At 36.1% G+C, this 13341-nt stretch overlaps 1 protein-coding gene across 1 annotated transcript in view; it reads right to left on the bottom strand.

Moving 5' to 3' along the window:
* Window positions 1-13341, bottom strand: part of STIL (STIL centriolar assembly protein) — a 65156-nt gene that overhangs the window by 37396 nt on the left and 14419 nt on the right. Inside the window, exons 7-11 of the mRNA XM_055341457.1 lie at window positions 12988-13071; window positions 11776-11862; window positions 8839-8989; window positions 6642-6751; window positions 1372-1486 (exon numbers count right to left, since the gene is read on the bottom strand). Of these exons, the coding sequence (XP_055197432.1) occupies window positions 1372-1486; window positions 6642-6751; window positions 8839-8989; window positions 11776-11862; window positions 12988-13071 (547 nt within the window). The remainder of the gene's footprint in view (window positions 1-1371; window positions 1487-6641; window positions 6752-8838; window positions 8990-11775; window positions 11863-12987; window positions 13072-13341) is intronic.

Here is a 13341-nt window from a genome sequence, read left to right as displayed (position 1 = left end):
ATAACATAGCACAATATGGGAAACTGTTTTAAAATAGACTTTTTAAAAATAAATAAATAAATAAATAAATAAATAAAATAGGTCACCAAACTATCTTCATTCCTCAAATGTTTGAGTATCACCATCTTCACTTCCCAAAGCAGCTCAAATTCAACAGAAACTTAGAGTGAACTCCATCCACTCTCTCTGTTGCTTCTCTAACATGCCTTCCCTAGGTCATCTAAGCTGAAAATCCTGGACTTTTATTTTCATTTTTAATACACTTTTAATATTAGAATAATTCTAGATTCATAGAGAAGATAAAGTTCCCGTATACTCCTCACCTTTTTTAAACCTCTCTCTGCAAAAAACTTATCACTGGCAGAATGCTCCAATAGATCTTGTAACAAATAATGTTGCTGCATTTTAAGTAACAAAAGACCTGATAAGTATTTTAATAATTCTTATACTAAGTGAAAGTATTCACTGTTATTCTTTTTACTGATAGTGACTAGGAGTTGGAAGAGAACAGAAAAAAGTAAACTAAATATTCACTATGGTGAATTTGGTTACAATTTGTTATTCATTTTTAAAAATCTTTCCCATTCCTTTTTCTTCTAATAAGTAATTGGTCCAATTAAGGCACAACAGTTCCACAATAAACTACTGGTTGCCTGCAGTCAAAAAATTATGACAGAGATTACTGCAATCTCCAAAATCAAGTTTGTTTTCTCAGATTTGGTGATAAGAATCAATGTGAAGTTCTAGTGATAGTATAGAATGTTGAGTCTATATGGGTTAATAGCACCATGTTCTGAAACCAAATCTTCTGAACTACTATTTTTACTGAATTCCAAACCTCCTGAATCCCAGCTTTATACTTACTAGTTGTTTAATACTGGGTAGGCAACTTAACCAATCTGTGCCTCAGTTTTCTCTGGAAATATAATTACATGTACTTACTAGAATATGTACACACACACATATATATATTATTACATATATAACATAAAAATTACATGTACCTGTGAGAAATAACTATATCTGTGTATACAGATAATAGCCACACAGATGTATAGCTAGACAGATATTCGAATAAAACTTAAATAAGCTTCAGGTAATATTATTGAATAACATGAAAAGATTTTAAGTTTTTTTTTTTTTTAAGATTTAATTTATTTATTTATTCATGAGAGACACAGAGAGAGGCAGAGACATAGGCAGAGGGAGAAGAAGCAGGCTCTATGCAGGAAGCCCGATGTGGGACTACCCTTTAGGTCCCAGGGATCACAACCTGAGTCAAATGCAGACGCTCAACCACTGAGCCACCCAGGTGTCCCAGATTTTAGGTTTATAAACACATAGGTGGGTTCTTCACAAGATCAATAATACCTTCTGACTCACAGGATGAGGACTAGGAATTGGTCTTGGAGAAAAATCTTCATCTTCAACACCAGAGTCATGATCATTTATTGGCATTTTTCCTGGAGATAACTTTTGGGAAGACCTAAAGAATAGAGGGGAGTAAAGAAAAGTCTTCAGTAATCTGTTTTTTTTTTTTTTTAAGATTTTATTTATTTATTCATGAGAATACACAGAAAGGAGAGAGAGACACAGGCAGAGACACAGGCAGAGGGAGAAGCAGGCTCCATGCAGGGAGCCCGACATGGGACTCGATCCCGGGTGGTCTCCAGGATCACGCCCCAGGCTGAAGGCGGCGCCAAACCGCTGAGCCACCCGGGCTGCTCTATTTGTTTATTTGTTCTTTCTTTTTGAAACTGAATAAAGTCCTTTTTTTTTTAAAAGATTTTATTTATTTTATTCATAGAGACACACACACACACAGAGAGAAAGAGAGAGAGAGAGAGGCAGAGACACAGGCAGAGGGAGAAGCAGGCTCCATGCAGGGAGCCTGACGTGGGACTCAATCCCAGGTCTCCAGGATCACACCCCAGGCTGCAGGCGGCGCTAAACTGCTGTGCCATGGGGGCTACCCTGAATAAAGTCCTTTAATAATCCCCAGTAGCATCTGGATCATTTAATTTAGTATCTGACAACCATAGATTATTTTGTTTTTCAGGCTAGTGTTAGTGGCCTAGAAAAGCTGGTCCAGTCAGATTCATGCATAATAAACTACCTCCCTTTGCCTGATCATGGGAAGTTTAACTCAGTTTTCCTTAAAGTTGCGAAATACCAATAGTTACCAAGCTATTTTCTAATTAACCACTTTGAGGAATGTAGTTATAAATACCGCATAGTGCTCGCCAAAAAAAATTTATAAACTGGTGGTAAAGCTGTACACTCATTGCATTAAACACTGTGTTAAAAAGGGAACTCAATAAGAAACTGTTACATTTTCCTGTACACTTACATCTCTGATGGGACATTAACTGAGGTCCCACCTCCTACCGAGTCAGTTGTAGTCATTGCATCACAGGGGCTTACCCCAACGGAACACAACAAACCTTGAGTGCTGGTACTGAGTTTCAAAAGGCAAATTTAGAGTTTAAGACTAAAATCTGGAAGACTATACACATCAGGTTTTTTTGCATGCTAGATAAAGTTTCAACAGGATGAGTTCAGGAAAGAGAAAAGCCAGAAGGAAATTAAGAGTTAAGACAATGATGGACTCCCTCAGAAAGGGTCCTATATCCTGGCAGGGAGCACAACAGAAATTCCCAGGTAGATGTGAAGGTTGGACAGCAGGGGAGAACTTTGCCCTAAACCCTGGTGGGCTGAGAAGCAAACACTCAGGTCCTTCAGTGCTGAGGTGCTTCAATGAAACAATCAGAACGTCTGCATGGTGCGTTTAAGCAGCAGGGTCTACAAAGTTCTCCCCTAGCACCCAAGAGTAACATGGAGAATATTATGATACCTACTGTGCCTCAGTACAGCATGGACATGACAGAGATCCAAGGACCTGACTAGAGTAAGGAAATCATAGTGGAGGCCTGCACAAACCTACTGCCAAAGACCAGATGTAAATGAAAATACCAGAGCAGATGGCAACTTAGCTGCATGATAATGTCATCCCACATCATTACTCTTGGCACAGCATTAATTCCTCCAAATTACATATAACTTCATAGAAAAGTGGATAAAGAGACCTTGAATTGACTGAAATTTGGTTTCTATAACCAATTGGACAGTCAAATTAGAAATTAAATTCAATTACTTTTAAAAAGAAAAAAAAGTTACATTTTTTGAACCTGAGTTTGTGGTAAAGAATTAGTATATTTTTAAAAAGATTTTATTTATTTATTTGAGAGAGAGAGGAAGAGAGCACAAGTAGGGGGGAGGAGCAGAGGAAGAGGGAGAAGCAGACTCCCTGCTGCACAGGGAACCGACTCGGAGCTCGATCCCTAGGACCCTGGGATCATGACTTGAAGGCAGATGCTTAACTGACTGACACACCCAGGTGCCCCAAGAATTAATATTTGCTACATACCTACTTATGATAACACACATATCAACACCCACATAAAATTTCTGACACTGAGCAATAAAATTCATTTCTGAGCTTTTGTAGTACCAAAAGCAAAAAGAAAAAACTTTATGTTGTATAATTATAAGATCAGTTCTTTAGGTAAGACAAACATTTTACTAAAATCTAAAAGCGACTGTTACTAAAGTTTTGATCAGAGTTGAAAATTGGCAGTTTTCAAAAATAACGCTAAAGAAATTATGTTTCTCCTTAATCTGGCTTTTTAAATATTCAATGAAATCTTGAATAAAGACTTAAAAAGACACCAAAGGTATTCCTGAAAAAGCTGTAAGAATATAGTTTTCCAGTAACCTAATGTATTTCAAGGATAACTTAAAACGCCCAAAGATGGAGACAGTATAACTCAGGTATTTTTCTAATCCTCTCAGAACCTGTGGCTATGTTTATTGTAAAAGGGAGTTTGCAGATGTGATTAAGTTAAAGATCTTGAGATGTGGAGATTATCCTAGGTTATCCAGGCAGGCTCAATGTAATCACAAGGGCCCTTATAAAATGGCGGCAAAAGGGTCAGAGTCAGAGAAGGAGATATGAAGATAGAAGCAGAAGTCAGAAGCTAGCTTTGAAGAGAGAGTGAGGGGCCACAAGAAAAGGAATGCACATGACCTCTAAAAGCTAGAAAAGGGAATAAAATGGATTCTCTACTAAAGCTTCCAGAAGGAATGCAGCCCTATTATCACTTTGATTTTAGCCTCAAAGACCATTTCAGACTTCTGACCTCCAAAACTGAAAGGCAATAAATTTGTATTATTTTTAAGTCAACAAGTTTGTGGTAATTTGTTAGAGCAGCAACAAGAAACTACTTCTGATTCAGTCATAATTCCCACTTTACAGATGGAAGAATAATGTTCAGAACTAGGATTTGAAGGTTGTGAGCTGTATAAATAGTTGGTATAGTTGGCATTTGTTTTATTTTAAAATTGTACCATAAGTTCCATCTATACAATCAAGTGTTATGGACAGATGAATGAATGCTATGAAAAAAGTCAAGCCATTTTCTCAATAATGGCAATAATCTACAATGAACCTATACCTTCTGTTTCCCATGAAAGATATTAAACAAGCAGTATTAAAGGGGTCCAAAGACAGGTTAAGGTTATAGTCAAAAAGTTGCGAAAAGGACAAATTAACTACTAGGGTAAGTCAAAATAACAATAGTTTTATTGTTGTTTTATTGTCAGGACACCTGACTAGCTCACTAGAGGATATGACTCTTGATCTCAGGGTTCTGAGTTTGATCCTCAAATTTGGGGGCAGAGTTTATTATGAAAACAATACTTTCAGACCTATAGCATCAAAGAACAAACCAGGATTCCAAAATAACTTTCAAATGAGGATACCAAATATTTGGCAAATTACTAACTTAAATTAATGGACCTCTCCAATCAGATGGAGAACAATCAACACCTCATCACTGGAATATAAATTCCATGAGGGAAGAAATCTGTCTGCCACTGTTTTTATTTTATTTTTTTAAAGATTTTTATTTATTCATGAGAGACACAGAAAGAGAGGCAGAGACACAGGCAGAGGGAAAAGCAGGTTCCCCACGGGGAGCCTGATGTGGGACTCAATCCCAGGACCCCAGGATCACGACCTGAGCCAAAGGCAGACACTCTCAACCACTGAGCCACCCGGGTGCCCTGCAAGTGTTTTTTGAATACCACCATATTCCCAGCTTTTAGCACACCACCTGCCATATAGAAGAATGAGAAAGCATGAAGGGTTAATTTTATGTGTCAACTTGGCTAGGCCATGATAACCAGATGTTTGGTCAATCATTATTCTAGATATTTCTGTGAAGGTTTTTTTTTTTTTTTTTTTTGAGGGCGTCAGGGAAAGAGGAGGGACAGAGGGAGGGAAAAAGAATCTTAGGCAGGCTCTATAAACAGTGTGGAGCCCTACGCAGTGCTCAATCTCACAACCCTGAGACCATGACCTGAGCCAAAATCAAGAGTTGGGACACTTAACTGACTGAACCACTCAGGTGTCTCTCTGTGAAGGTATTTTTAGATGAGATTAACATTAAAATCAGCAGACTACCGAGTAAAGCAAATTATCCTTCACAATGTGGATGGGCCTTATCTAGTCACTGAAGGCCTTAATAGAACATACAAAGCAAGAAGAGGAAATTCAGCTAGCAGACCACTTTTGGACTCTAACTGAAACTTTTCTCAGCCTCCACAATTGCACAAGTCAATTTCATAAAACAAATCTTTCCCTCTCTCTCTCCATCCTGCTGTTTTTGTTTCTCTGGAGAACCCTAATACAAAGGAACATGTTTTGTTTTTTTTTTTTTTTTTTACCAGAAAAGGTATATCAGACCCAAAACGCCACAGCCATTATTTAATTAATATTCCCCAAGCGTATTTCATTTTTTAGGTAGAGAAATTACATCTTACAGTAGTTTCTCTGATAGACCCAGGTTTAAAACTATACGGAAGAGAAGAACAAACAGAAGGCAAACTAACAAAAACAGGATGCTTCTTCCTAAGCAAGATGATTTCTTGACACTTTTCCCCCCATGTAATAAAGCAACTCAAATGACAACCATATTAAAGTTGTCACTTCATTAAAATTATCATCCAACATCTGAGTATGAAGTAATGCATTTAAAGCAAGGACATTTTATCATATCTAAGATACACAATCAGTTTCATCAGATTGGGGAGTTACTTTAATTACTCATCAACAACTAGTGGATATAATTTTAAAAGTACACATCATAACAAAAATTTATTTATTTATTTATTTATTTATTTATTTATTTATAAATAAAGATTTTATTTATTTATTCATGAGAGACACACACACAGAGAGGCAGAGAGACAGGCAGAGGGAGAAGCAGGCTCCATGCAGGGAGCCCAACATGGGACTTAATGTCACGTCTCCAGGATCATGCCCTGGACTGAAGGCGGTGCTGAACTGCTGAGCCACCCGGCTGCTCTCTTTTATCCTTTTTTTTTTTTTATCTTTTTAAAAAAATATTTTACTTATTTATTTGAAAGAGAGAGAGAGCACAGAGAGGGAGAGGGAGAAGCAGACTCCCTGCTGAACAGAGAGCCTGATATGGGGTCTGATCCCAGAACCCTAGGATCATGACCTGAGCCAAAGGCAGACACTTAACCAATTGAACCACCCAGGCACCCCCATCTTTTACCTTTTAGTTGAAATATTCTTAGAAATCTTGTTGAAAAACTCTGTTTCTGCATTTTGACTTTCAGCAGTCAGTTCAAAATGGATTGAATTCTTGTCAGAAGGTTCAACATTCTGAAATAAAGTAGGTTGTACTTTGAGAGCTGACTTAAGCAAAAACACCAGTGAATTCTATTTAGCTGAAAAGTAGCTAGCTCTGAAACACTAGAAGGAGAAGACTTATTTCTATTACAGTACCCTTTTTAAAAAAATTATTTTTAAAATTGAGATACAACTGCCATTATCACATTACATTAGTTTCAGGTGTGCAACATAATGATTCAATATTTGTATATAATGCAAAATGCTTATCACAATAAGTCTAGTTAACATCTATCACCATACAGTTACAATTCTTTCGCCTTCTGTTGAGAACTACTACTGCCTTAGCAACTCTCAAAGACAAGTTATTAATCATACCATGCTACACATTACATCCTCATGTCTTATAACTGTTCGGATCTTTTGACTACCTTCACCCATTCTGGCCATCCTCAACCTTCTACCAATCTGTTTTCTGTATCTATGAGTTCAGATTTCACCCATATGTAAGATCATATGGTATTCGGCCTTCTTTGACTTCTTTTACTTAGCACTTCAAGGTCCAACCATGTTGTCACAAATGACAGGATTTCTTCTTTTTTATGACTGAATAACATTCCACTGTATGTATGTATGTATGTGTATATATATATAAAATATGATATATATCATATGTGTGTGTGTGTGTAATCTATCTATCTATCTATCTATCTATCTATCTATCTATCTCACACTTTCTTTATCCAGTCACCCATCAGTGGATATAGGTTGCCTCTGTGTCTTGGCTAACAGTGCTGCAGTCAACATGCGGGTGCAAAGGTCTTTTCAAGTCTGTTTTTGTTTCCTTTGGATAAAAATCCAGAAGTGGAACTGCTTAAAAATATGTTAGTTCTACTTTTTTGAAACCTTTTTTAACTGTCCATTCCCCTGCCATACAAATGAAAGTGAAAACTTAATTATCTCTATTATGTAACTCACTTGATAACCAGGGATTCAGTGAAGAAATGAATTGTGAACTGAGAATGTGATCTAAAGAATAATATATGTTTCTAAAATGGAAATATATTAGACTTCAATTAAGAGAATTATATTTATAATTAATTAAATACAAAAACTTGATTCAAAAACTGATATTGCCTATAAACGTAATTCAAGAAGACACAAAATAGGAGCTGAGTGAAAACAAATGATTATTTAGAAGTATTCAATATTTTTGTATAAAATACACAATTTTTTTTTAAGGTTTTATTTAAGTAAGCTCTACATCCAACATGTGGCTTGAGCTCATGACTCCAAGATCAAGAGTCATATGCTTTTCTTAATGAGCCAGCCAGGTACCCTGAGAATTTTTTTATTATTAGTCTGAGACATAGGACAATCATTTTACTGAAAAGCAGTCTGAATGTTTTTACATAATGACACTTAGGGTTTCAAAGATCTACTTTTTCTGTGACCATCACTTATGTACTTTTACATGTTTTATGAGATACAGCAACAATCTATTCTGATTCCTAGGATCAGACATAAACACTGATTTTCATCTGAGAAACCATTTGTTATACCTACATATTTAAAAAATAACAGGGTAAACAAAATACTAAGATTACAAATTAACTCTCAATATCATAAAATGATACCAATATATAAATTCTTGATACTCTTCAAAGGCTTTAGAACAACATGGGTAAATTATTCTGAAAAGCTCTGATCCTGTATTATAATTTGGTTCTGCAGACATGATCTGAAATTTATAAAATATTAACCACAAATGAATAAAGTTAATATTCAATAGTAATTATAAATATGGGAAACCTGGGTGGCTCAGTGGTTGAGTGTGTGCCTTTGGCTCAGGGCATGATCCCAGGTTTCCGGGATTGAGTCCTGCATTGGGCTACCCGCGGGAGCCTGCGTCTCCCTGCCTGTGTCTCTGCCTCTCTGCCTCTCTCTGTGTCTCTCATGAATAAATAAATAAAATATTAAAATAATAATAATAATAATAATAATTATAAACAAATCTAATAGTTTGAGTAACTATGTTAAATGGTAAAGACCATTGTGTTTAAACTGCCAACATATGACCCTAAACAATCATTAATGTGCCAGGTAATCAAATCACTTACTTTGAAAAGATGTAATGTTTCCTTGCTGGTTAGTAGCCGGAACTGAAGGTCAGACGACCTGCCATCACAGGGGAGGCATTCATAAAATTCAGGATCCTTATGTGTCACAGAATAGAGAACTACAATGAAATTTCCAGATTCTGAAAAAACCCTGGACAAAAAAAAATGCCATTTAATTAAAAATTTCTGATAATAAGAATATATTCTAACAACTCTACATGAATCTCTCAATCTAGTTAATAAACTACTTAAGCAGTCTAACTTTGGGAAGAAAACTGGGGATTAGGACGCCTGGGTGGCTCAGTCAGTTCAATGTCTGACTTTGGCTCAGGTTGTGATCTCCAGATCCTGGGATTAGGCCCATATCGCACTCTGTGCCTGGCAAGGGGTCTGCTTGTCCCTCTCCCGCTGCATGACATGTGCATCCCCCCCCCCACCCCGGCCATGTGTTTGGTCTGTCTCAAATGAATAAAGTCTTAAAGAAAAAACTAGGAAGCAAATTTGTGCTTACTTTTTAGTGTTACTGATTTTTAATTTTTAAAATATATTTTATTATGAAATACATATTCCTTGTAAAAACTTCAAGCAAAATAGATATATAAAACAAAATGAAAATCACCTCACTCTCTGGTTTAGCGTACATATCTCCGTTATTTTCTCCTCAGCATACAAAAACATTTTTCACAATCCAACAAAAATGAGGCCATACCATACATACTATAGTTGACTCTTGAGCAACATGGGTTTGACCTGTGTAAGTCCACTTACACATGAATTTTTGTCAAATACAGCCCAGTAGTTTAAATGTATTTAGTCTTCTGTATAATTTTCTTAATATTTTTTTCTCCATCTTGTTTTATTGTAGAATACTTATAATACTGTGAGAATATTTAAAGTATATAATACATATATAAAATATGTGTTAACTAGATTATCTATAAAGCTTTTGGTCAACAGTAGGCTATTAGTATAAGTTTTTAGGGAATTAAGTTATATCCAGTTGTTTTTGTGTGTTTTTTTTTAAGTAAATTCTATGCCAACATGGGGCTTGAACTTATGACTCAGAGATCATGAGTCACATGCTCTACTGACTGAGCCAGCTGGCACCCCATATGCAGATTTTTTACTGAGCACCCCACCTACATTGTTTCAAGGTCACCTGTATTAGCAATTGCTATTTTTTATTTGACTATCTTGGATTTCTTCCCATGTCACTATTTTATATCATGTCTTAGACTTTTTTTTTAAAGATTTTATTTATTTATTCATGAGAGATACACAGAGAGAGAGAGAGAGAGAGAGAGGCAGAGACACAGGCAGAGGGAGAAGCCGGCTCCACGCAGGGAGTCCGACGTGGGACTTGATCCCGGGTCTCCAGGATCACACCCTGGGCCGAAGGCAGTACTAAACCACTGAGCCACCCAGGCTGCCCATGCCTTATACTTCTTTACTCATTTTAAGTGACTACATAATATTATCATTTATAGATGACATTATTCACCTAGACTTCTAAAAGTACGTATTTTAATTATTTACAATATTTCACCATTATAAACACAGATAAAAACATTCATTTTATTATTCATTGCATGTCTCACCAATTATTTGTAAAGTCATCAAGAATCCCTAAAATACATACTAAAATTAATTAAAAGATATCCTTTCTTTTTAAAAGTTCACATCAGGCCACTTCACTTTTACAGAAGACCTCTGTTAGAACCTGTTTTCAGTAACTGAGAGAAACGTGAAGAGGATTTTTGCTTCTACAAAAAAAAGCAAAATCAAAAATAATGTTCAGCATTTGTTTTGCATGAGCCATTATAGAGGTAGTGTGCACCAAAAGCAAGAGTAGCCCTGTCAGGCTCCTTCCTCAGGAACTATACTTAGCATCAAGTAGCCTTGGTTTTGTACTGTGTCTGTGAGTACTGTTTGAGCTAAGAGACAGACAAATGGTGGTGGCATCACATACAAAATAACAATTAAATGAGTTGAGGTAAGAAATTCCCTTGTGGGCAGCACAGTGGCTCAGCGGTTTAGCACCGCCTTCAGCCCAGGGCATGATCCTGGAGACCCAGGGTCGAGTCCCACGTCGGGCTCCCTGCATGGAGCCTGCTTCTCCCTTTGCCTGTGTCTCTGGTCTCTCTCTGTGTCTCTCATGAATAAATAAATAAAATCTTAAAAAAAAAGAAAGTTCCCTTGTTTGGTCCAATGCTTGTGCTTCAGTTCCAAAAAGAAAATTAAATCTCACCTCAAATATTTATTACAGTACTAGTATTAGCACTGTGTAACTTAATAAAACACGCATAAGGCAACAAACTCAAATTCATTTTTAATCAGTTCACTGAAAATTAAGCTCTTTATAAAATCAGATGCTACAGTAGATGATCCCTAGGGTTTTTTCACCACATGAAAAGTGTATCTTCTGTGTTACAGTACTGTGGTTAGGCAAATGAATTCCTTCACATTTCCAAGTATACTACAACCTCACCTTTGTCTGGTTTTATTCCAGACAATTTTTATTCCAAGTTTTATTCCAAGTTTTATTCCATCAATAAAAGATCTTACAAATCTTAATGTAAGATTTGTTTTTCTTAGTGCGCTTAATCTTCTGGTCTATATAAGAATTATAAATGGTTAAAGCACTGTATGAATTTTATTTTATTTTATTATTTATTTATTTTTAAAAGATTTTATTTATTCATGAGAAACACAGAGAGAGAGAGGCACAAACACAGGCAGAGAGAGAGGGAGAAGCAGGCTCCATGCAGGGAGCCCGACATGGGATTCGATCCCGGGTCTCCAGGATCACGCCCTGGGCTGAAGGCAGCGCTAAACCGCTGAGCTACCTGGGCTGCCCCACACCGTATGAATTTTAAACCAGGCATGTTCAGGGAAACATGAACAGGGGAGAAGATTAAAATACAAAATATCACTTGCCTTTCTTGAATAGAAGGACTGAACATGTATCGTAAGCAGCAAGCCCATACCTGAGGACTATATATATGTATAATTCCAGACAGCCAACTAAAAGAAAAAAATACAAATTAAAAGCTATAGTCACTTACAAATTGATACTTAATGTGCTTTACATTCTTAAAGTAATACAGGAGAGATTCTTGATATTTACCAGCAATACATTAAGCAGCTCATAAATAAGAAATCTATGAACACCAGACCATGCTAATAATTAAAAGGAATATAGATATATAGATACAGACAGAGCTTTCTCTCTGCCCTCTTCCACCTGAGAGGACAAGAAAATGGTGGGACACAAAACAGTTAACAACAGAGATGAAAGAAGGAATCAACTAGAATCATCTAGCCTGGACTAAGAATGTGCTAAATTAGGGAAGAATGAAGTTAGGAGCCTAAAACTATAGAGTTATTGAGAGGATTAAATGTCGTAACATATATATGTAGCTCAAATCACCCAAGGCTCTTAATAGGCATTCACTTGATATAATCCATAGCTAATACCAAGACCATAGGAAACAGACTGTATGATTTTGTGGTCTGCAGAATATTTGTGCATTCTCATTATTTAACTTTGAATATAGCACCAAACCCCTCCATTCTATTATCCAAACTCTTCAAGGTCCCCCTCAAGTTTGCCTTCTTTAAGGAAATGTCCCTATCATCTCTGTAATGAAGACTAGTAACACTCACTGTCTATATATTGCTCATTTCATAATAAATCACATACTTCCTGATTATTTTTTTATTTGTGAATATACACATATTTTATTGCTTCACCTTTATTATAAACTCCTTGGAAAATTTTTAATCCCAACACAGTACCAAATACAGTACTATGCATAGGGTAAACACACAATAAATACTCAACATAAAATCTCTGACTGAATAATCTATCTAAATGTCCTTAACCACGAACTCTAATGAGAAAGGCATTAACACTAAAGGAAATTTCCATAAAACTGCTTGGCAGTATATTTTAAAGTGTTATTCTGAGCCCTGGCTTCTTCAAGGTCTCTTAAAGACAGGGGGTAGTGATGGAGGTTGAAGAAACAGGGCTCTAAGGTTTCAATTTCAGCAAAAAGAACTCAACATTATATGTTTTATTTATGCTTATTACATACATTTGAATACATATGTGGCTGGAAAGGTTTTCATACATAATACAATACTTACATCCCCACTAACGGTAGAGAACAAACCTTGGGATCCGATTCCAGCAAAAGTAACAATTTGCGTGTTTCATCCATAGTAAGATATCTAAACAGAAGACATTCGTGTAAAAAACAATTAAGAGTATGTCCTTTTTACCTAAAAGAGATAATCTGAGTGCTTGAAGAAGCTTATTTTAAGCAGAGAAGATGATTCAAATAAATGTTTTCTCTCATACACACGCACACAAAGAAAACTTCAATATGTAAAAAACGAATCCAGTAAGAGGAAGGAATTGAAGAGATTTAATATCTTAAAATTTCTATTAAAATGGCCATTGAAGATCACACCACTTTTTTAAAAGTTTTGTTCTAAAAG

Source organism: Nyctereutes procyonoides, unplaced genomic scaffold (genome assembly GCF_905146905.1).
Source record: "Nyctereutes procyonoides isolate TBG_1078 unplaced genomic scaffold, NYPRO_anot_genome, whole genome shotgun sequence".
Taxonomy (NCBI): domain Eukaryota; kingdom Metazoa; phylum Chordata; class Mammalia; order Carnivora; family Canidae; genus Nyctereutes; species Nyctereutes procyonoides.
The sequence above is the reverse complement of the archived record's forward strand: the minus strand, read 5'-3'. Positions and strand labels throughout refer to the sequence as shown.